The 25,538-nt window shown below is 44.0% G+C and overlaps 1 protein-coding gene across 5 annotated transcripts in view; it reads left to right on the top strand.

The window, feature by feature from the left end:
- The window catches only part of LOC310888667 (homer protein homolog 1-like), a gene marked incomplete at its 5' end in the record, with an annotated part of 224,822 nt that extends 199,462 nt beyond the window's left edge, over nucleotides 1–25,360 (top strand). For 4 of the 5 annotated variants that reach the window (XM_083815595.1, XM_083815594.1, XM_083815597.1 and 1 more), the window contains 3 exons: nucleotides 1,506–1,616; nucleotides 12,264–12,344; nucleotides 21,851–25,360. In XM_083815595.1, coding sequence (XP_083671721.1) covers nucleotides 1,506–1,616; nucleotides 12,264–12,344; nucleotides 21,851–22,039 — 381 coding nt within the window. In that variant the 3' untranslated portion in view covers nucleotides 22,040–25,360. Of the gene's footprint in view, nucleotides 1–1,505; nucleotides 1,617–12,263; nucleotides 12,345–21,850 lie in introns of those variants that run through there. The other variant, XR_014576048.1, reaches the window with a different exon arrangement.
- Between the last annotated feature and the right edge of the window lie 178 nt (nucleotides 25,361–25,538).

Below are 25,538 nucleotides of genomic sequence, written 5' to 3'. Positions count from 1 at the left end.
TGGTGTAAACACTGCTCTGCAAGAATTAAAACATCAGCATGTCATCAGCGCTCTTCTCATCCTAATCCAAAACATAGCACCCTACCAGCTACTAGGAGGAAAATTAACTCTGTCCTAACTGAAACTAGGACAACTAGTCATGGCTGTTAAACAGGGGTAGTTCATGCCCTGTGACTCAGAAAGGAAAAGCTGATTGGAATTTTGTTTCAATTTTCTTGTATTTCATCTTGGCATTTGCTTGACTTCTCCCTGCACTCAGTAATCTACCTTTTGAGCTTACAAATAGTTCAGAGTCTGAAATTACTGGCATCACAGTGGCTTCACTGGCTAGACTACGTTGATGGTAGAGGGCACCAACCTTGATTCCTTGTGATGTTCTTTTATCTAAGAAAGAAAATTGTCCTGGAGAATACATTCCCTCGGGGGCTATTTCTCTAAGGAAGTGAAATGGAGACCTAACAGTTTTCACTGGAGAATTGGGTAGCGCAGAAATATGCTTGAGGAGTTTGGGGGCCAGAGTTGTTAATTTCTCTAGGTAGATGATGCATCTCTGTTGAAGACTATATACTAAGAATGATAGGCACATATCTTCTGCGGAAAAAGAAATTAAAGTATTTTTAAATATTTTAACAGTTTGTTATTAATCAAAAATATTTTAGTGCAGATGTCCACATAGACATACAGTGTAAGAGTTCTCAAATATTTTGATCTGTAATTTGAGAAGTACATGAACAAAGACTTTTCTGCGTAGACTCATGTTGTAGACTCTGTGTAGATGCATGGATTCTATTTCTTTGGTGTATAAGCTTTTTTACATGACCATTTGTTTGTGAATGACAGTATATTAACATCTCTTCAATTAAAAAAATAATAAAAATAAAAAGGCATACCATTGCCATGTATCTTATCTTATCCAAGTGCACGTGGAGAGTGTTTGCTGCCTTCTAATAAAGAGGAACTGTACAAATGAATACAAATTGTGCTATTATCTGTTGGCTTTGAGAGGTAAGATTTGAAACTAGCAGTAAGAAGTTGGCAGTAGAGTTGATGCCGAGTCAGAAACTGAGGCTGTGAAATGTTAATTGACTTGCTAAAAGGAAGTAGGTGAGCATTGTGGCTTAGTTGATTAAGATGGTGAAGCATTAAACAGTGTCAGATGGAGAGGTTATATCTGTGTTTAATCATCTAGACATTACTGTTTCTGAAATGGTAATTCAGCTTATTAAGTATAATTTTTAATTAGTGTTCTTTTCAGCCTGCAACATTTTAAATGTATTGTTTCCAAGATATTACAGTAACCATTAGACATCATGGCAACAATTTTATGCAAAACAATATGTTAAGGGATTTTGTACTGACTTCATAAGAACACCTTCAACGTTTTAATCAACATAAGTCACACAGAACTAAGGGTATATTTCAAATGCAGCTATTTATGCAAAAAAGTAACAGTGCCTTGAAATTGTTGCAATTAATTCTGTATGTGTTGCTTCTAATTTCAACAGGTAACTGAGCTAGAATGTGTAAGCAGTCAAGCCAATGTAGTCCACACACATAAAACAGAATTAAACCAGACAATACAGGAATTCGAATCTACATTGAAGAAAAAAGAAGAGGTATTTGCTAACATTTATTCTTGGCTTTTCTGTTGCATCATTTCTAAAGGCATTTCAATATTAATCTTGTTATGGCTGGTACATACTGTGGTATTTCCTACAGATGCTAAAAAGTAAAATCCATTTTTCAGCTTCTTTGAAATGATTGATATTTTTCCTTGTATATACTTGCATCAGTCCAATATAGTGCTGGGTATGTGAAGAACAGATTCTTTGCTTTTACTGAGCATCTCTCTGCAAAAGTAAGCCTGCATTGAGACACGTGGTTGCTACAGAGCAGTCGTCACACTGATGCACTCCAACTAAGAAGAAAAGCAGTTGTAAACACTTTCCTTTTTCTGGACAGTAGGGTTTGGAGCAAGAAATAGATCAATGCCTTTTTTTTTTCAGGCCAATCTGTTTCTCAGACTGTGTTAATATAACTGACTTTTAGGATCCCTCAGATCAGTCCTTCCTTTAATGCATGCCAAAATCCCAGTCTGTAACTTGATATTTATTATGACATCTGCCTTGGACTGGACCAGCAGCAGGAAAATACAAGGAACTGGTGTAACACCTGTACTGGCATGTGTCCTAGAAAAAAGCATATTTGTGCCACAGAATGAAGAATCACCTCTTTATGGATGAGGAATGAGTTGAAAGGTGTTGTGTATGAAGGATTGCTTGCCCTGTTTAAGACCAGATCCCTTAAGTCCTCCATGAAAGACACAGCGGGCACTGTTGTGCGTGTTTGGAGGGGCAGTGTGTCCTGCAGTGTCTTGCCTCCAGCAGGGCTGCTGCTGGGTGTTTTGGAGAAGGATGAAGGATAGACACAGTAGTTAGATAATAATAATAATTTACTTTCCCTTGATCAAGGAGGATCGGGTTAGAGATATCTTAGACAAACTTCACACCCACAAATCCATGGTGCATCCCCAATGGGATGCAACCACAAGTGCTGATGGAGCTGGCCGATGTTACTGCTAGGCTACCCTCCATCATCTTTGAAAGGTTGTAGAGAACAGGAGAGGTGCCTGAGAACTGGAAGAAAGCCAGTGTCACTCCAGTCTTCAAAAAGGGCAAGAAGGAGGACCCAGGCAACTACAGGCCAGTCAGCCTCACCTCCATCCATGGAAAGGTGATGGAACAGCTAATCCTGGAGGTCATCTCCAAGCATGTGGCGGATAAGAAGGTGATCAGGAATAGTCAGCATCAATTCACCATGGGGAAATCATGATTAACCAATCTGATATCCTTCTATGATGAGATGACTGGCCGGGTAGATGAGGGGAGAGCAGTGGACATGGTCTACCTTGACTTCAGCAAGGCTTTTGACACTGTCTCCCATAACATCCTCATAGGCAACCTCAGGAACTGTGGGATAGATGAGTGGACAATGAGGTGGACTGAGAACTGACTGGATGGCAGAGCTCAGAGGGTTGTGCTTAGTCTACTTGGAGGCCTTTAGCTAGCGGTGGCCCCCAGGGGTCAGTACTGGGTCCAGTGTTGTTCAACTTATTCATCAGTGACCTGGATGATGGACTAGAGTGCACCCTCAGCAAGTTTGCTGATGACACAGAACTGGGAGGAGTGGCTGATACCCCAGAGGGCTGTGCTGCCATTCAGAGGGATCTGGACAGGCTGGAAAGTTGGGCGGTGAGGATCTTCATGAAGATCAACAAGGGCAAGTGCAAGGTCCTGCACCTAGTGAAGAATAACCCCATGCGCCAGTACAGGCTGGGGGCTGACCTGCTGGAAAGCAGCTTTGCAGAGAGAAGGACCTGGGAGTCCTGGTAGACAGCAGGTTAACCATGAGCCAGCAATGTGCCCTTGTGGCCAAGAAGGCTAACAGTATTCTGGGGTGCATTAGGAAGAGTGTTGCCGGCAGTTCGAGGGAGGTGATCCTCCTCCTCTACTCAGCCCTGGTGAGGCCTCGCCTGGAGTACTGTGTCCTGTTCTGGGCTCCCCAGTACAAAAGGGACTTAGAACTGCTGGAGTGAGTCCAGCAGAGGGCTACGAAGATGATTAAGGGACTGGAGCATCTATCATATGAGGAGAGGCTGAGAGTGCTGGGCCTGTTTAGCCTGGAGAAGAGAAGACTGGCATATATATATATATATATTATATATATATATATATATAATATTTATATTTTATAGATATTTATATTTATGTTTATATATATAGATATATATAGATATTTATATATAAATATCTGAGGAGAGGGTGTCAAGACGATGGAGACAGACTCTTTTCAGCGGTGCCCAGGAACAGGGCAAAAGACAAGGGGCACAAATTGAAACACAGGAAGTTCCATCTGAATATGAGAAAACATATTTTACTGTGAGGGTGACAGACAACTGGAACATGTTTCCCAGAGAGGTTGTGGAGTCTCCTTCTCTGGAGATATTCAAAACCCACCTGGATGCAACACTGTGCCGCGCGCTCTAGGTGATCCTGTGTACTGGGTCTGGCTGGGATGTTAACTTTCCCTGCAGCAGCCCATACAGTGCTGTGCTCTCCACTTGGAGCTAGAACAGCAGTGGTATCACACCAGTGTTGTGTCTGCTGCTGAGCAGTGCTGGCACAGCATCAGGACTCTCTCTAACTCTCATAGGGGGTGGGCAAAAAGTGAGAAAGGAACATCACCAGGGCAGCTGACCTAAACCAACCAAAGGGATATTCCATACCATATGATGTCACACTCAGCAATAAAAGGTGGAAAAAGGAAGAAGGGGAGAGGGGTGGGCTCTTGTGAAAACGTCTGTCCTCCCGAACACCGGCTATGTGCGTTGAGGCCCTGCTTCAAGGACGTGGTCAAGCATCGCTCATTTGTGGGAAGTAGAGAGTAATTTCTTTCCTCTGCACTTCCACACAGCCTTTGCTTGTTGTTTTTTTTTTCCCTTTTCCCCTTTCCCTTTTTTCTCTTTAGTTAAATTGTTCAATTAATAATAATTTTTCCTTAATAATTATTTTTTCTTTAATTAAATTATCTTTATCTCAACCCATGAGTTGTTTCTTTCCTTTTCTTCTTCCCCTCCTCTTCTAAGGAGGGGGAGTGAGAGAGCAGTTGTAGTGGAGTTCAGCTGCCTAGCAAGGTAAAACCACCAGTCTTTTTTGGCGCCCAACAGGGCACGAAGGGTTGAAATAACAATAGAATTGATTAAAACTCTTACAACTAACACACTTACTTGCTAGTCACCATGTTCAGTGTCCTGTTAATATTTGCCTGTTTGATCACGTGTCATGTAATCTGTGTCATGTTCTCCTTTATATCTGATCCAAGGATGTGCTATTATCTGTGTTCATTTTTTTTAATTCGCTGTGCTGTCAAGCACTGGCCTTGAGTTTAACCTGGCATTCAGCCTCTGCACTTTTAGAGAATTACACTGCCTTCCTTTCCTCATCTGGAAGTCAGTTTATGAATAATATCAGGAATGGTACCTCCTCCTTCTTTCACAGTGGGCTAATTACAACAGTTTTTGAGTATTTTGAATATCCACGTGTAACCCATATATTGCTATTTCTAATTCTGAATAACGGGTTTCCTCTTCCCTCTAAGATTAGTCGATTGTTTAGAAATCTTACCCAGGAATTTGTCCCGAAACAGTGTGGTGGCAGGTGGCAAGGTGTGTGGGAGGATATAGGCAGGTATCTGTCATGGTTGCCTTCTCCAATAGTTTTGAACTTCACCCCTGAACAAGTACAAAATTCTAAACACCTGATAGAATGTTTGTGAGTCTTATGTCCTGACCCTGGTAATGCAGGAGAAAGATAGCTTGCAGCACTGTGCTGGGTCTTGTCTTAGGCCTATCACAGAATCACAGAATCGTCTAGGTTGGAAGAGACCTCCAAGATCATCTAGTCCAACCTCTGTCCTAACACTAACAAGTCCTCCACTAAACCATATCACTAAGGGCTACATCTAAACGTCTTTTAAAGACCTCCAGGGATGGCGACTCAACCACCTCCCTGGGCAGTCCATTCTAATGCCTAACAAACCTTTCAGTAAAGAAGTTCTTCCTAACATCCAACCTAAACCTCCCCTGGCGCAACTTTAGCCCATTCCCCCTCGTCCTGTCACCAGGCACGTGGGAGAACAGACCAACCCCCACCTCTCTACAGCCTCCTTTAAGGTACCTATAGAGAGCGATGAGGTCTCCCCTGAGCCTCCTCTTCTCCAGGCTAAACAACCCCAGCTCCCTCAGCTGCTCCTCGTAAGACTTGTTCTCCAGACCCCTCACCAGCTTCGTCGCCCTTCTCTGGACTCTCTCAAGCACCTCCATGTCCTTCCTGTAGCGAGGGGCCCAAAACTGAACACAGTACTCGAGGTGCGGCCTCACCAGAGCCAAGTAGAGGGGGACAATCACCTCCCTAGACCTGCTGGCCACACTGCTTCTTATGCAGGCCAGGATGCTGTTGGCCTTCTTAGCCACCTGAGCACACTGCTGGCTCATATTCAGCTGCCTATCAACCAGTATTCCCAGGTCCTTCTCTGCCAGGCAGCTTTCCAGCCACTCATCTCCCAGCCTGTAGCGCTGCTTGGGGTTGTTACGCCCCAGATGCAGGACCCGGCACTTGGCCTTGTTGAACTTCATGCAGTTGACCTCAGCCCATCGGTCCAGCCTATCCAGATCCTCCTGCAGAGCCTTCCTTCCCTCGAGCAGATCGACACACGCACCTAACTTGGTGTCATCTGCAAACTTACTGAGGGTGCACTCGATCCCCTCATCCAGGTCATCGATAAAGATATTAAAGAGGACCGGCCCCAGCAATGAGCCCTGGGGGACTCCACTAGTTACCGGCCTCCAACTGGATTTGGCTCCATTCACCACAACTCTTTGGGCCCGGCCATCCAGCCAGTTTTTAACCCAACAAAGCGTACTCCAGTCCAAGCCACGAGCAGCCAGTTTCTTGAGGAGAATGTTGTGGGAAACGGTGTCAAAAGCCTTACTGAAATCAAGGTAGACCACATCCACAGCCTTCCCCTCATCCACCAAGCGCGTCACTTGGTCATAGAAGGAGATCAGGTTCGTCAAGCAGGACCTACCTTTCATAAACCCATGCTGACTGGGCCTGATCGCCTGGTTGCCCTGCAAGTGCCGCGTGATGACACTCAAGATAATCTGCTCCATGAGCTTCCCTGGCACTGAGGTCAAGCTAACAGGCCTATAGTTCCCCGGGTCTACCCTCTGACCCTTCTTGTAGATGGGCGTCTTGTTTGCTAGCCGCCAGTCGACTGGGACCTCCCCTGATAGCCAGGACTGCCGATAAATGATGGAAATCGGCTTGGCCAGCTCCTCCGCCAGTTCTCTCAGTACCCTCGGGTGGATCCCATCCGGCCCCATCGACTTGCGTACATCTAAGTGCTGTAGCAGGTCACCAACCGTTTCCTCGTGCATTATGAGGGCCACATCCTACTCCCCATCCCCTTCCACCAGCTCAGGGTACTGGGTATCCAGAGGACAACTGGTCTTGCTGCTAAAGACTGAGGCAAAGAAAGCATTGAGCACCTCAGCCTTTTCCTCATCTTTTGTAACTAAGTTTCCCCCCGCATCCAGTAAAGGATGGAGATTCTCCTTAGTCCTCCTTTTTGTGGTGATGTATTTGTAAAAACGTTTTTTGTTATCTTTAACGGTAGTAGCCAGATTGAGCTCCAGATGAGCTTTGGCCTTTCTAATTTTGTCCCTGCACAGCCTCGCAACATCCTTATCGTCCTCTTGAGTAGCCCGCCCTCTTTTCCAAAGATTATAAACCCTCCTTTTTCTCCTAAGCTCGAGCCACAACTCTCTGCTCAGCCAGGCCGGTCTAGTTCCGCGATGGTTCGTCTTTGGGCACGTGGGGACAGACTGCTCCTGAGCCATTGAGATTTCCTTCTTGAGGAGTGCCCAGCCTTCCTGGACTCCTCTGCCCTTCAGAACCTTCAGAACCCAAGGGACTCTGCCAACCAGTGTCCTGAACGGCTCAAAGTCGGCCCTCCGGAAGTCCAAGACAGCGGTTTTACTGGTCCCCTTCCTGACTTCTCCAAGAATAGAGACCTGAACCATTTCGTGGTCACTCTGCCCAAGACAGCTCTCGACCACCACATCTCCCACCAGTCCGTCACTGTTTGTGAGCAGAAGGTCTAGTGGGGCATCTCCCCTGGTAGGCTCTCTAACCAGCTGCGACAGGAAGCTATCTTCCACGCTCTCCAGAAACCTCCTAGACTGCTTTCTCTGGGCTGTGTTGTGCTTCCAGGATATGTCTGGGAAGTTGAAGTCCCCCACGAGAACAAGCGCTGACGATTTCGCGGCTTCTGCCAGCTGCCTGTAGAACTCCTCATCAGTCTCCTCATCCTGGTTCGGTGGTCTATAACAGACCCCCACCAGGATGCTTGCCTTGTTGGCCTTCCCTCTGATCCTAACCCATAGGGACTCAACCTTATCATTCCCAGCCTCAAGTTCCTCAACATCTAAACACTCTCTAATATAGAGAGCCACACCACCACCCCTTCTGTGCTGCCTGTCCCTTCTGAAGACCCTATAGCCAGTCATTGCAGCACTCCAGTCATGAGAGTGGTCCCACCATGTTTCCGTGATGGCAACCAAGTCATAGCCTTCCCGCTGCACGATGGCTTCCAGCTCCTCTTGTTTGTTACCCATGCTGCGTGCATTAGTGTAGATGCACTTCAGTTGGGCCATTGCCTTCTTCCCCGGCTTTGCCATTGTTCCCCCTGGCACAGCTCCAACAAGCCTAATTTCAGCCCCATCCCCCTTCTTACCTAGTTTAAAGCCCTCTCAACGAGCCCTGCTAGCTCCTGGGCTAGGATCCGTTTTCCCCTTAGAGATAGGGACCCGTCTGCGGTCACCAGGCCGGGTGCCGAGTAAAGCGCCCCATGGTCAAAAAACCCAAAATTTCTGTGTTGGAACCAGCCTCTGAGCCACGTGTTAATCAGGTGGGCTTTCCGTGTCCTCTCGGTACCCCTCCCTGCTACTGCAGGGAGAGATGAAAACACCACCTGTACTCCCGCTCCATCCACTAACCGTCCCAGTCCCCTAAAGTCCCATTTGATAGCCTTCAGGCTTCTCTCATCAATATCATCACTGCCAGCCTGGACTATCAAAAGAGGGTAGTAGTCAGAGGGGCAAACCGGGTTGGGAAGCTTCCTGGCAACATCCCTGACCCTGGCCCCAGGGAGGCAGCAGACTTCCCTACGGGTAGGGTCAGGTCGACAAACAGGGCCCTCTGTTCCCCTGAGAAGGGAGTCGCCTACTACGATCACCCTTCTGTCTCTCTTGGTGGAGGCAGACTTGAGGCGTGGAGTCGGCTTCCTCGCCCTAGGCATCCTCCTGGATAGACTTTCTACCTCGTCCTCACCCACCGGTCTCTCAAGCTCCAGGGCCTCAAATCTATTACATAAGGGCACCTGGGAAGGTGGGGCCGGTAGGGGGGGGTGTTGCCTGAAAGGTCGAGCAGGGACCTGTCTCCATCCCTCCTGAACTTCTAGGTCGCCTCCCTCAAACACTATCGCCTCCCTATCAAACACTATTTAACACCACCCAAGACCCTCAAGGGAGGGAGGAGGTCTCTGAATCTGATGACCAGGTAACACATGCTGTGACTGACCCAGAGGATCAACCAACTATGGTATCAGTTGCCCCCATAATCAAGAGAAAACAATGGAAACGGAAGTCAGCTCATTTAGTAATGGAAGAAGCCTTTCCTAAGAAGGAGGGAGAAGGGGAAAAGGCAGGCACCTCTAAAGCAGAGCCATCACAAAAATATCAGGAAGAAGAGATGGAAATCATAAAGGAATCAGAAACCACTCGATCCCTATCCCTGAGTGAGTTGCGAGAAATACGAAAGGATTATGGTCGACACCCAGGTGAACACATACTCACCTGGCTGCTTTGATGCTGGGACACTGGGGCCAATAGCCAACAATTAGAAGGCAATGAAGCCAAGCAGCTGGGATCCCTCTCTAGAGAAAGGGTCATTGACACAGTAATTGGGAGAGGGACACAGGTTCTCAGCCTCTGGAGGCGACTCCTGGCAGCTGTGAAAGAAAGGTGTCCCCATAAGGAAGATATTGTATATCAAGTAGGCAAGTGGGCCACCACGGATAAAGGTCTCCAGCATTTGCGGGAATTAGCTGTGCTGGAGATGGTTTATAGTGATTTGGACAATGCCCAGACACCTCAAGATCCCGATGAAGTCCAGTGCACAACATCCATGTGGCATAAGTTTGTGCAGAGTGCACCATCATCACATGCCGGTATGCTGGCAATATTTAATTGGACTGAGGGGATGGGACCAACAGTGGATGCTGTGTCCAACCAGCTTCAAAAATATGAAGACAATCTCTCTGTTCCAGTACGGGCCTGTGTCTCGGCTGTGGAGAGACTGTTCCAAAGGCTTCACGACCTCATAGAAAAAGCATCTCCCTCCTCACCCAGATGGAGTGATATTTCAGCCACTAAGAATCAGTATTTTCATGCTCGAAAGAGAGAGTACCCAAGACATACACCATGTGGCACCTTGTGGTTTTATCTGTGTGACCACGGGGAAGATATGAGGAAATGGGATGGTGTACCTACTTCAACCCTAGCTGCTTGGGTACGTGAACTGAAAGGAAATACAGCAGCAAGAAGAGGGGCTCCTAAGAAAAATGCTGCTCCAGTTTCTGTTGGGCAGTTCCCCAGAGGCAGTAGAAGGGCTGATGTTATTCTTAACCCTGATGAAGGGACCTCTGCTTCTCATTTGCAAGAATTAAGTGGCAGACACTCCAACCAGGACTAGAGGGGCCCTGCCTCTGGCCAGGTAGAGGAGAGGGATAACCGGATTTATTGGACTGTGTGGATCCGATGGCCTGGCATATCGGAACCACAAGAATACAAAGCTCTAGTGGACACTGGCGCACAATGTACCTTAATGCCATCAGGCCACCAAGGGACAGAACTCATCTGTATCTCTGGAGTGACAGGGGGATCCCAACAATTAACTGTATTGGAAGCTGAGGTGAGTCTAACTGTGAATGAGTGGCAAAAGCATCCCATTGTGACTGGCCCGGAGGCTCCATGCATCCTTGGCACAGACTACCTCAAGAGAGGGTACTTCAAGGATCCAAAAGGGTACCGGTGGGCTTTTGGCATAGCTGCTTTGAGCACAGAGAAGATTAGGCAGCTGTCTACCCTGCCTGGTCTCTCAGAAGACCCTTCTGTTGTGGGATTGCTAAGGGTTGAAGAACAGCAGGTACCAATCGCTACCACAACGGTGCACCGAAGGCAATATTGCACCAACCGAGACTCCCTGATTCCCATCCATGAGCTGGTTCATCGGCTAGAGAGTCAAGGAGTGACCCGCAAGACTCGCTCACCCTTTAATAGTCCTATATGGCCAGTGCAAAAGTCTAATGGCGAGTGGAGGCTAATGGTGGACTATCGCGGCCTGAACGAAGTCACGCCACCGCTGAGAGCTGCAGTGCCGGACATGCTAGAACTTCAGTACGAACTAGAGTCAAAGGCAGCCAAGTGGCATGCCACAATCGATTTTGCTAATGCATTTTTCTCCATCCCTTTGGCAGCAGCATGCAGGCCACAGTTTGCTTTCACTTGGAGGGGCATCCAATATACCTGGAATCGACTGCCCCAGGGGTGGAAACACAGCCCTACCATTTGCCATGGACTGATCCAGTCTGCACTGGAACAAGGGGGAACTCCTTAACACCTGCAGTACATTGATGACATCCTCATGTGGGGCAACACAGCAGAAGAAGTTTTTGAGAAAGGGAAGAAAATAATCCAAATCCTTCTGAAAACTGGTTTTGCTATTAAACGGAGTAAGGTCAAGGGACCACAGGAAATCCAGTTCTTGGGGGTACAATGGCAGGAAATGGAAGAACACCTTTTCCAAACTCCCACACACTTAAGAGATTAGCTTCACATTGGTAATATTTCCTGTTTTGGTCCCATCCTCTTTTGAATTATGAAGATGCAAAGAAATCCTTTCCAAAAGGATTTCTGGGAGGTAAATATGCCCTTCTGGGAAAAAGTATTTATTAGCTTTAAGTTTGATACCTTTTAGTTTCATTAACTCTTGAAAGTAATCTAAGAAAATATTTCTCTTCCATTCTTTATTTTATATATAATGCTGTTTTTATACCTTATTACTGTACTCTTGGTAAATTAAAGATATATTTCTTTTTGAATCCCTTTTTCAAAAATCAGTGGTCAAATCAGGTAATTTCTGATGCTCAGCCCTGCTGCTAGTGGCATAATAAGCAGCTCACAGATGAGCGTTGTATTTTTATCTTGAAAAAAAAAATGAAGAAGGCTGGATTAAAATAGAACTTAAAGTATAAGACTGTTTCTCTAATTACAAGGACCCTTAATTTTCCAGGAGAAAAAAAAGTATTTCAGATCTTTTGTATTGGAAAGATGCTTGGACTTTTATAACAAAGAAAATACTTATCTGTATTGTTTATTCACAATGGAAATGCTGTTTTGGGACTGTGATTCAAGAATATTGGTAGCAGAGCTTAAAATTCATGTACTATGATGTGCAGTAGCCAATTGCCAGTTTTCATTTTATTGCAGTGGCTTGCTCTGAGAGAAGCAGCAGCAGCCAGCTTACCTGCACTGAGTCTGAGCCAGATAATGTGTTGCTAAAGAGTTTTTTCTTCTCCCTCAGGAAATAGAAAGACTGAAACAAGAAATTGACAGTGCCAGAGAGCTCCAGGCACAGAGGGATTCTTTGACTCAAAAGTTACAGGTGAGTTACAGTGCATCATCTTAATTTAGGTAGAATGTCAAAATTATCTTCAAGTAAGTAGTTCACATCAGCACCTTGTGCTATATATTTATTGAAACGGATAGATAAATATGTAGGTTAGATTGCATGGCAAAGTGGAGGGTCAGGATGCTCCTTGGGAATTTGTACCACAATTTCCGCCTGCTGTAAGATGTTATTTTTTTCCTGAGGGAAATGACCCAGATTTCATCTAGAACTCCACAGAGTACTCCGGGGCTAGCAGATGTCCTTCATCGATACATATTCTGGACAGTTATGGTCCCATTTTCACAGCAGTATCTTCTCATAGGTCTTGTGTGCCATTGAACTGTCAGGTTCTATATCATCATGTTGGGATGAGTCTGTATTCAGCTTCTAAACATTCTCTGATAAAGTAAAAGTTAAAGCATTCTTGTGTAGTACAGACTTTAAAAACAGAATCTGACATTTTCTTGGAATTATTTAGAATCACTGTGGTTTTATTGTGTGTTTTTTTTTTCTTTTTTTTTTTTTTTATTTTGTATATACCCTCCCTTGCTATGTCTGAGCTACTGACCAGCCAGCACAGACAATCCTGCCTTGGGAAGCACCAGCCTTCTGAATGAGGCTGCCCCAGTGCTTAGATAGGTTTAAACTCTTAATTCAGACTTCAGAGTTTAGATAAGACTGGAAACTGAGGCATTAAATAGTTCCAAATACAAAGTGCTGAAAAGTCACCCTCACTGTTCTGCATCTCAACCTAAATCACCCTAAAAGCAAGCCTTGTCAGGCTATCCCCAGCTTAAAAATCACTAAGCAGGTATTCTTTGAAATGCATTATATGAATTGGAACTTCCTTGAATCTCATTTTAACCTACAGAATAAACCACGTAAGATCAAAGTAAGTTTATTATTTGTTCCCCATTCTTACATCAAATTATTTGTAAAAAGTATGTTATTATGGTGCTTCTTTAAAGATTTTGAGTACATCTGAGCTTGCCTGTTCCACTATTCCAAAAATTGTTGTTGGCTTTAGACTAAGCATGGGAGCTTTCAGCTGAAAAGGAAATTGAGAAACTCAAAAATTTTCTCAGGGCCCTTGACACTTAATAATTTCATTAACAATGTTGAGAAGACATATCAATGAATCATGATCAGTGTGACTCTCACTGTAAATCAGGATATCTTTATTACTATATGGCTGATTCCTAAATATAGCTGTTTTGTATGGTTTGAATATTTTATTCTGATCCTTGCTCTGAATTCCACAAGAGATTATTACAGTGCAAACAATAAACATAACTTGTTAATAATTTCTTTTCTAAATGAAAACAATAGATGAAAAGTGATTATGCCCACTGTAAGAAGAGCTTGAAAAAACAGTATAAAATAAACCTTGTAAAGGGCCTGAATGTATCAGAAGAGTCAGATTATTGTCAGATGAGATTAATTGCAAATAAAGTGAAATGACACAACTAGGGGAATCAATTATATTACATGGATACCTCTTCACTTCTTCCAATCAATAAGCAAGAGTTTTGAGGTAGACCGACTTACAATAAGAAACTGCACATGAGATGGACATGAACTTCTAATACAATGCTATTTTGAAAAATCACTAATACTAATTTAGGGTAAATATGTGTAAAGATCAAATGTAAAATTTGGGAAGTAGCATTTTCCAGAAATTAAAAGCAACTGCTCCTGGCATATTTCAGTTAGTTCTACTTCCCATAAGTCATTAAATATGTTAAGCGCAGATTAGGAAAAATAAAACAGGAGGAAGTATGGAGAAAGTATATCTGAGAAAATGTTTGGGAAGCTAAATGTATATGGATAAGGAAAGAGATGTCAAGCATGGAATAAAAATTACTACATACGCAAGCTGGAAGTTTAAACAAAAGAAAGGAACACTTGGTTTGAGGAGATACAGGGCAAGGACTAGCAATGGAGGGGGTTAGAGGGAAATGCTTTATGCTGGATATGGATAGAAGTTCCTACATCTAATCTAAAGCATTTGTTTTGTTTTGTTTTGTTCTGTTTTTTAACCTGGGTGCTCCTGCCCTAACAGCTCACAGCAGAACAATTCCTAAATTTAAGAGCATTTGAGGAGGACCTGGAAGATGTTCAGGGCTAGATACAGGCCAGCAGGCTGCTCTTCAGACCCAGCTGGTGTCCATGTTGTGAAATAAAACCATATACATATCCATGCATTTGTTCCAAAGTGATCCCTTTCATCACTGGCTTCCCTAGTTACAGAAATTAATTTATCTGGATTAAGAGCAGTGGCAAGGAGACTTCCTAGAGCACATGAGTTTGGTGAGTAGAAGAGGAACAGTGACAGGAGAAGCAGAAAGTGTGAGCAACCACTTTTGTGTGAGCTACAGAAAGGACTGTGTCATTCCTGCAGAGCTGAGAGGGCCCTGAATTCCCTTTTTTTTTTTTTTTGTCCTATACACAGTCACTCAGCCTCAGAGGGTCTTGAATCCATGCAGTCATTACACAGTTTAGTACTTATCAATACTTGGTTTGGAGGACAGAGTAGGCCCAATGAAGGAGAGCCTACAGCAATTATGGATTGAGTTATAATCAGCTAGCTTGTTTATTATAGCAACTGTGAAGTAGCTAATCTTTACGTTAGCATGCATGCATTTTAATTTATATTGTTTCTACAAATACTCTTTTTCAGTTAGTTTCCTTTAGTCATTTGGCAACTATGTTATTCACTGTTAAACAGATTAAAATAATTATTCTCTTAATTCTGGCAGCAAGGGCTAATTTTTGTTCTCAGCTGTGCTGTTCAAGACTGGTGGCCAAAACTCTGTAATATTTGTCCATTTACAAACAAGAAGTGAGGTATTCCAGTTCTGAGGAGATGAGGTCTGCACCCCAGCCCTATCACCACTCATGAGGGTTGTGGCCCTGAGCTCTCCTTTACAATTCCCCTGTCGTCGTCTTCTCCTTTACAATTTGCTCTGCCTTCTCCACCTGCACTGCCTCTGGGGGTCCCATAGCTCTCTCACCCAATGGAGCTGGGAGATGATGTTGAGCACTGGCCACATTGCCCCATTCTTCCTCTGCCTAGAGGTGCAACAGCCAATTGACAAAGCAATCATGCCCATCGCAGATGGAAATATGTTTTAGGCAATGGGTTTTGACACAAAGCTTCCTTTTTTTTCCTATTACTCTTGACTTCTCAAATACATATTACATATGGGTCAGGTTGTTTCTTATGATTCACAGAGATCACTCCAGTGTAAACATGAATATACTTGTTAGCTTCAAGGGAGACAGAAGGCTAATAATAAAAACAGTGGGAGTGTGGGAGGGCAGAAAGAGGAGTCACTTGTGCTGGGAGGAAGGACTGCTGCAGGATGCCAAGCAGCTCTCCCTATGGCTGTGTGCAAAACAAGCGGTTGTAAAAACTCAGAGGAGCTGTTAAAGCTTTGTGACACAAAGCTGCTGTAAAGGTAAACAGTGTTTAAAAAATGTTAGTGTACATAAATGCTAATTAACCATGCACTTTTCCAGAATATGACTGCTCAGGATGTATGGTGTACTAAGTACACTGTCCCAGTGCTGCCTTTGAAAGGGGTTTTCATAGCTGAAATTATGAAATTCTGCATGAATTTGAGACATGCAACAAATGAGACAAAGAAAAATTTGCTATTCCAGAGCCACATCATTGTTATACATATATATTATATACATATATATTATATGTTATATAATTTGATATAAGATAGGGCACCCAGTTTGCACGAGGCAAAAAAATGAGGCTACAACCTCTCCTCCTATTCATACACAAGCCAGAGATGGTGGTGGTCCCAGCCTGGAGTGCTCCCCACAAGCTGCTTGGCATGAGGCAGAGTGACTCTGTGCTGTTACTTGTAGCGGTTTGGGGATTTCTCTTCCACATAAAATTTGAGAGAGAGAGATGAGCTTGCTTGGGGTCAGATCCCATGAGCTATGTGTAACATTGCTGCTCCATCTTTCCAGCAACTGTATTGGAACAGCTTGTCTGTACAGCACTAATAGCTCTGATGCTTTCTATTGTGCCATGGACCTTGCAGTTAGGTGCCCCAGGGCACAGAGCAGTGAGACAAGATATTCAGCTTGCACTTGTATGATTTAAATATGTTATAATTCATTTCACCTTGACATCAGTCTTGCTAATTTTTATTTCAGTCTTAATTTTCAGTACAACACGGCATATAATGTGGGAAAGGAGTAAGGCGGTAATCCTCCATCCATAAACCAGTGTTCTGGATGAGCTGCTGCATGAGACCATTTAACAGGGACTATGTCCTTGAGCAATTCATGAAGTCTAAATATGGGGATGTTTGAACTTAAATAATCCTTTGAGAAGCTATTTTCAGTAGGTGGCATATTTCTCAATGATAGAAGTGATAGAAACATAGAATCATAAAGGTTGGAAAAGACCTCCAGGATCATCTGGTCCAACCATCCCCCTACCACCAATATCAGTCAATAAACCATGTCTCTAAGCACCACATCCAACTTCTCCTTAAACACCCCCAGGGACGGTGACTCCACCACCTCCCTGAGCAAACCCTTCCAATGCCTGACTACTCTTTCTGAGAAGAAATGTCTCCTAATTTCCAACCTAAACCTCCCCTGGTGCAACTTGAGGCCATTCCTTCTTGTCCTATCACTAGTTATCTGCGAGAAGAGGCCGACCCCCAGCTCCCCACAACTACCTTTCAGGTAGTTGTAGAGAGCAAATAAGGTCTCCCCTCAGCCTCCTCTTCTCCAGACTAAATAACCCCAGTTCCCTCAGCCGCTCCTCATAGGACTTGTGTACCAGACCCTTCACCAGCTTTGTAGCCCTTCTCTGTACATGTTCCAGGGCCTTGATGTCTTTCCTGTAGTGAGGGGCCCAAAAGTGAACATAGTACTTGAGGTGCAGCCTCACCAGAGCAGAGTACAGGGGGAAGATCGCCTCCCTGGTCCTGCTGGTTACACTATTTCTGATACAAGCCAGGATGCCGTTGGCCTTCTTGGCCACCTGGGCACAATGCCGATTCATGTTCGGGCGAATGTTGACCAACACCCCCAGATCCTTTTCCTCTGCACAGCTTTCCAGCCACTCTGCCCCAAGCCTGTAGCATTGCATGGGATTGTTGTGACCAAAGTGCAGGACCTGGCACTTAGCCATGTTGAACCTCATCCCATTGGCCTCTGCCTATCAACCCAGCCTGTCCAAGTCCCTCTGCAGGGCCTTCCTACCCTTCTCTGGCATATCGACACTTCTCCCCAACTTGGTGTCATCTGAAAATTTACTGAGGATGCACTCAGTTCCCTCATCCAAATCATCAATAATGATATTAAAGAGTATGGGCCCCAACACTGACCCCTGGGGAACACCACTTGTGACCGGTCGCAGCTGGATTTCGCTCTGTTCCCAGGTCACGTCTCTGTTTCCACCGTCTGTGTATTTCCTTCTTTTGCCTAAGTTTGACCAGCAGATCTTTGTTCATCCATGCCGGTTTCCTACCTTCCCTGCTTGATTTATTGTGTATAGGAGTGGAGAGCTCTTGTGCTCTAAGGAAAATATCCAGTTGCCTGAGAGCTGCCTGAGAGTTGCCAGCCCTGATCAGCTCCTCTAAGTACCATGTCCCATGGGATCTCATCCGCTAATTCTTTGAACTGCTTGAAGTTCGCTCTTCGGATGTTTAGGGTCCTGAATTTGCTTCTGGCCAGGCCCATGTTCCTCGAGATCACAAGCTCAACCAGGGTATGGTCACTGAAACCCAGGATTCCTCAAATCTTAACCTATTTAATGAGCTCTTCCGCACTGGTGACCACCAGGTCCTATAATGCTGGACACTACCCTCTGGACCCAGCCATTCAGCCAGTTTTTAACCCAGCAAAGAGTGTACCTGTCCAAGCCATGGGCTTCCAGCTTCTACAGGAGAATACTATGGGAGACCACGTCAAAGGCTTTGATGAAGTTTAGGTAGACTACGTCAACAGCCTTTCCCTCATCCACCAGGCGGGTCACCCGGTCATAGAAGGAGATGAGGCTGGTCAGGCAGGACTTGCCTTTCATGAACCCATGCTGGCTGGGCCTGATCCCCTGGTTGTCCCGCATATGCTGCGTGATTGCATTCAAGATGACCTGTTCCATCACCTTTTCTGGCTGACAGACCTGTAGTTCCCCGGATCCTCCTTACGACCCTTCTTATAGATGCGCGTCACATCAGCAAGTCTCCAGTCATCCGGGACCTCTCTGGTTGACCATGACCGCTGATAGATGGTGGAAAGCAGCTCAGCAATCACATCCACCAACTCCCTCAGTACCCTCGGGTGGATCCCATCTGGCCCCATGGACTTGTGACAGTCCAGGTGGAGCAGCAGGTCTCTAACTGTTTCCACTTGAATCGTGGGGGATTTCTTCTGCTCCCCGTCCCAGACTTCCAGGTCAGGAGGCTGAGTACCCCAAGGATAACTGGTCTGACTAGTAAAGACAGATGTACAGAAGGCATTGAGAACCTCAGCCTTTTCCTTATCCTCAGTAGTCATGTTCCCCCTTGCGCCCAGTAAAGGATGGAGATTCACCATGGCTCTCCTCTTGCCATTAATATATTTATAAAAGCATTTTTCATTATCCTTAACCATAGCGGCCAGGTTGAGGTCGTGCTGGGCTTTGGCCTTCCTGACTTTTTCTCTGCATATGCTGTCAACTTCCTTGTATCCCCTCTGAGTTGCATGTCCCCTCTTCCACTGGACATAAACTCTATTTTCCTCCCGGAGACTTAGCAAAAGTTCCCTGTTCAGCCACAGCGGTCTTCTTCCCCGCCAGCTCATCTTACGGTACACAGAGGCAGCCTGCTCTTGCGCCTTTAAGACTTCCGTCTGGAGGAGCATCCAGACTTCCTGGACCCCTCTGCCCTTCAGGACTGACTCCTGAGGGACCTTCCCTACCGGTGTCCTGAACAATTCAAAGTCTGCCCTCCGGAAGTCCAAGGTAGCTGTTATACTGACCCCCCCCTCCTGACTTCACCAAGAATAGAGAACTCTACCATTTTGTGGTCACTCTGCCCAAGACAGCTTCCGACCACCACATCTCCCACCAGTCCTTCTCCTTTCGTGAAAAGCAGGTCTAGCGGGGCACCCCCCCACAGTAGTCTCACTAACCAGCTGATTCAGGAAGCTATCTTCCACACACTCCAGGAACCTCCTAGACTGCTTCCTCGGGGCTGTGTTGTATTTCCAGCATATAACAGGGAAGTTAAAGTCCCCCATGAGAATAAGCACTGGCGACTGAGCGACTTCCACCAGCTGCTTGTAGAACACCTCTTCATCCTGGTTTCCGTCTCCTCATCCTGGTTTGGCGGTCTATAACAGACCCCTCCAGGGTGTCCACCTTGGTGGCCATCCCCCTGATCCTTACCCATAGGGACTTGACCTTATCATTTCCAGCCCTGAGCTCAACAACATCAAAACACTCTCTAATATAGAGAGCCATGCCACCTCCCCTTTGTTGCTTGTCCCTTCTGAAGAGCTTATAGCCATCCATTGCAGCACTCCAGTCGTGGGAGTGGTCCCACCACATTTCAGTGATGGCAACTAATTTGTAGTTTGCCTACCACACAATGGCTTCCAACTCTTCCTGTTTGTTGCCCATGCTGCATGCATTAGCGTAGATGCACTTCAGTTGCACCGCTGCCCTCACCCCCAACCCTGGGACATCTCCCCCTGGCTCATCTCTATCAAGCCTCATATCCTCCCCATCTCCCTTCATACCTAGTTTAAAGCCCCCTCAGTGAGCCCTGCCAGCTCCTGGGCTAGGATCCCTTTCCCCCTTTGAGACAGGTGGGACCCATCTGCAGTGATCAGGCCAGGTGCCAAGTAAACCACCCCATGATCAAAAAAAACAAAATTCCTGCAATGGCACCAGCCTCTCAGCCATGTATTGATCAGCTGGGCTTTCCAGGTCAGCTCACTATCCCTCTCTGCCACTGAAAGGATAGAGGAAAACACCACCTGTGCTCCCACTCCATCCACTAACTGCCCCAGTCCCCTGGAGTCCCTTTTGATAGCCTTCAGGCTTCTCTCAGCAACTTCTTTGTTGCCAGCCTGAACTATCACTAAGGGATAATATTCAGAAGGGCAAACCATGCCAGGAAGTTTCCTGGTAACTTCTCTGACCCGGGCCCCAGGGAGGCAGCAGACCTCCCTATGGGTAGAGTCTGGCCAAGAGATGGGGCCCTCTGTCCCCCTCAGAAGGGAGTCACCTACAACAATTACCCTTCTTTCCTTCTTGATGGAGAAAGTCTTGAGGTGTGGAGTCGACTTCCTTGCCCTAGACAACCTCCTGGGTGGACCTTCCCCCATATCCTCACCAGCCCATCCCTCAAGCTCCAGAGCCTCAAACCTATTGTGTAAGGGCACCTGGGAAGGCAAGGTGGGTACGGAGGGGGCTCGCCTGTGACACTGAGCAGGGACCTGTTTTCATTCCTCTCCATCTCTTAGGTTCCCTCCCTCTGCCCATCAGTGACAGGGAAGGGGGTCCACCACTATTTGGGGTGTATCACCCCGATGCCTTTCTCTCAGGCATGGCAGGGAGTTACTCCACCAGTCTAAATCCTGATCACTCTCCCTGTTGGTCCTCAATCTCTCCACCTCCTCCTTGATCTCTGCCACCAGGCTGATCAGATCCTCCACCTGCTCACACCTCATGCAGGTAGTATCTCTGCCACTCTCCATTGGTAGCAACAGGCTCAGGCACTCCCTACAACCAGAGACCTGAAGAGCCGCATCATTGGAAAGGCAGTTAGTCTTGGTTGCCAGAGTCTTTTTGGCGAGAGCTTTCTGTCTGGAGGACACCACGGCTGGATTTGCCATCTGGGAGGCAGCCAATAGGTCAGCCTGTTTCCTGAGTGGAGAGGGATACTCCGCCCACCCTACCTGCACAAACTGACCCACCGCGTCCTGGTCCCTGCGTTCCTGGTTTCTTGCGCTCCCTAGGGACTGCCTTTGTACAACAGAGGGGGGCACTTGTGGCTCTGCTCAAGCCTTGTCAGCTGCCCTCGTGAAGGCTGCCGGGTCCTGGCTGCTTTCTCTTCTGCCTTGAGTGGCCTTGAAGCAGGAAACCCCCTGCATGCTGCAATCCCTCGCAGAGGGGGGGATCACCAATTGCCTGGGCGAGTGACTGTATAATGGTGGCTACACCTGATTTAAATGGCCCGCCACCGCGTAAGTAATAATTTACCTGAGTAAGTATATCAAATGCATTGTTCACTGACTAAATTTTATCCCTGTCTCAAGGTTTTTGTTCTTCATATAAATTACTGAAAAAATGGAGGATACAATAGTACACATTCAATCCTAATAACAATTTGTGTTCTGGTTTTGGCTTTGCGGAAACCTTAAAGAGTCGCAAATTGTTTAAAAAACAGAAATAGCACATGAACATCAGCAGGAGTTTAGACTACTTTCTGTTTGTAGACTGCACGTTAACATGTTATGTATTTTCTCTGAAGGAAGTAGAAATTCGAAACAAAGACCTGGAAGGCCAGCTCTCTGATCTAGAGCAACGTCTGGAGAAAAGTCAGAATGAGCAAGAAGCTTTTCACAATAACTTGAAGACACTTTTCGAAAATCTTGATGGAAAAATATTTGAACTGACCGAGTTACGAGATAACTTGGCCAAGCTAATAGAACGCAGCTAAAGAAAATGGGATTTCAGTGCCAATCAGCTTAAAGATGCACTGTCTCTCTTTGTAGGACTGTCTTGAGCTCTGCATCTAATTTTGTGCAACTTTTAAAATGCTTCTCTGAGAGGGCTTATTTTAAATTTGAGTCATACTTCAATGTAAAATTTAGAACTCAGCTTGAAGCTAGCTGAAGAAAAAAACACCACCAACAAAAAAAAACTTGAATTACAAATTACCTCCTTGTACATTATTGGGCATAGATACTTGAAAGATATTAACAGTAATTGAATGCAATCCTTTTCTAATTCTCAGTGATGGAAGAAGTAGTAGTGGCCCAGGTTACATCCTCTTTTTGTAATAGACACAATATAGGTTATCTGCTGTTTTATTTATTCAAGATATTTAATTTGTTCAAAAACTTAGTGCTGATGGCCCTGTATTTTGTTGTTCTTAATTTCTCAGGATATTTTACACTGTGGAGAAGCAGTGCCATTACTAATTTATTCTTCCCAGGTGTGAGAGTTGCATCTTTAATTGAAACAAAGTTACTATAACTGCTTGTATAAAGTTCTTCCTTTTGGGGTTTCTGTTTGTTTGGTTGTTTTATATATATACTGGAAATACTGTATTTCTTTATGGAGCTTACTCTGATGTTCTACAATACTGACCAATGTAAGGTTTACTTTTTCATATGAATTCTATGTAATTACAATGCGATATTTCCAATTAACTATGTTTTGAAGCCAACCAATGATATCAGGTGAGTCCCTCAGAAAAAAAAAAAAAAGGAGAATTTGACATGCACAAATAACAAGAAATGGCCAGTACATATATCAAATATGTATGTTCAATTAACTGTTAACCTGTTCTGCAGGAGACTTTTTCAGAATGTCACATGAATTTCTGGTATTGTGACTAATGGCTTATGGGGAACACTGTTTATTATAGACTGCATTAAGGGCATAGAGCTATTGAAAGGGATTGCTCATACACTGAACTTACCCAGCCAAGAAAGCTGTTTCTAGAAGTTTTGTTGTCATAGCAATTTGAAATGGAGACATTTACTCTTTTATGAATCTTCATATCACATCTTTATTGTTACTACACCAGGCAATATTCCGAATTGCTAATTAAATGTTTAAAAACAGGAAATGGAATTAAATTATCTTCAGTGAACAGGTTTTTAAGTTGTTTTCATGTAATTTTAACACTTTGGGCAAAAACACCTTTCTTTATATAATAGATTTATTAAAAAAGCAAACAACATAGAAAGCTCTGAAAGGTAAGCCAAGTGTCATGTGTCTTGCAACAAAGTACGTTCTTGCCATAAATTGCTTGTAATGTTGAAGAGGGCTTTTTAAAAATGTATGTATGAGTGTCAGAGTTCAGAGCCAAAAGATGCACTGACCTTTGTTTGTTCTCCAAATTTCATTTTTAAACATGAAATCTAGCTGCTTATTAAATTTGTACAACACAATTTTCTCAACTTAGAGACTGCTATATAGAACTACAAAAGTTTGTTTTTATGTGGGTACTGCATGTATATACAGCATATAATATACGTGGGTTTTCATTTATATCAGAAATACATTATTTATTTCAAAATAATGTGTTTTTTCTTTACCAGTGATTTACCAGGTGTCTCCTGAGTAGTCGGGAAAGTGGTTCAGGTCAAATGCTAAAACATCATGTATTATACTGTATTTAATGTACACAATGTTTAGGTTTTCTCCATATTTTAGGGTATTTTCTCATATATTTTATTTATTAAAGGGGTGGGGGGACCTTGGTTCAGCATGCTACTGGTTGAAAACTTTGTGGTGAGCTACATGTTTTTCATTCGGTGGCTTTTATACAGTAATGTGTATATCTACATCAGGTCCAGATAAGCAAATATCACCATGTTTTAATTTACCTGTGGATATTTGGGCCTGATTCTCCTGTCACTTGCACTGCTTCAAACCATATGTGTCCCTGATGGGATCAGCAACATTCATTTGTGGAAGTACGAGGAGAATCTGGCCCATTATGCTCAATGGACAGAATAAGGATGAAGAAGGAATACAAACAATAGAAAGTTGATAATGGAATAAACATAATATTATTTTTAATGATATTATTATTGACATTTTAAAATATGTCATTCACATGTGGGAAAATAGTGGACAGAAATATTTCCACTTAAATTTTGTGAATGTGTGGTACCTGAGTATTTCTATGTATATGTGTACACACGTATATACAGAATATGGAATAATTAGATGTGCACAATTTTAATATTTTCCTATTGAAATTAAATTTTAAACTGGAAATTGATATTTGAGAATTTCTTTTCTCATACAGTAGATATGCTTCATTACTTTTTTTTTTTGAATAATACAATTACTGAGGGCTGCACCTTTGAACTCCCAAATAGTTGCCTAACATAAATACGGAATAAGGGGGACATACGTGCACATATAAATAAAATCCTATTGCTAAGAATATTTTTAATGCTTATTTGCAGTAAATGTGTGTTTAAAAACTACAACCTAAAGTTCATACTTGGGTGGTTATACCTACTGTAGCCTCTCCACTTCTGTTTTAAGGTGATGGTTTGCCTGTTTGAAACGTACTTTTCCCAGAGACAGGTATTATGCATTGTATCTATCTTTGATCAAATTATGAGAAACTATTTTATGTATACCATAAAACGGTGTTGAGTGCTATAACCTGAAAACATGAATGTGAACTTACACCGGAGAGAGGTAAGCAGTCACATTGCATATAACTTGTTATATGGCAACAACAGTCTTGTTTAAAATAAAAAAATAATTTAAAAAAGGATTACAAAAAAACTAACAGAAATACCTAACAAAACCAGAAGAAAAATAAAAAATAGAGCTTTTATTTTGAAACACACTTGCTGATCTCTGGAGAATGTACTTTTTACTTTTTTTTTTTTTTCTTAAATCTTTTTCAAGTATGTGCAAGTGACAGCAGCTGCTACCTTAATCTTTCAGGTGCTACTGGATTTTACATCAGCATGTTATGTTGTGACATTCTGACTTTGACATTAAAGATTTTTGTAAGTATATTCCCATCTGGATAGTTAGTTTTCGGAGTGTCTTGTTCATAGTCCATATGCCTCAATGATCTAGAAACTGTATCTTTCCATGTGAACAAACTAAAATGTGTGAATTAATGTCTGTTACAGACTGGAAAATTCTTTTCCTGGCTAATATATCTAAGAAAAAAGAGAACAAAATGAACTGATAATGCAGAAATACTGTTATAAGGTTTCTTTGAAAATACATTTTCAAGTAAAATAAATAAAGGGCTAAAACAGCTGTAACACAAATAAGTATCGTTTAATACTATCAGTGGAATTCCCAGGATAACATCTTTAAAGAAAACCCTGCAAGAACAAATAACTCCTCAATTAAAGATGAATATTTTAGGATGTGTCTCTTCAGTTGTCGGTTGTGGAAGATTTCTGATTTCTGTTCATTTTTCTACTAGTTAGGCTCTAACT

This window comes from Anser anser (genome assembly GCF_964211835.1).
Source record: "Anser anser genome assembly, chromosome: W".
NCBI lineage: Eukaryota > Metazoa > Chordata > Aves > Anseriformes > Anatidae > Anser > Anser anser.
This window is presented reverse-complemented; position numbering and strand designations above follow the sequence as displayed.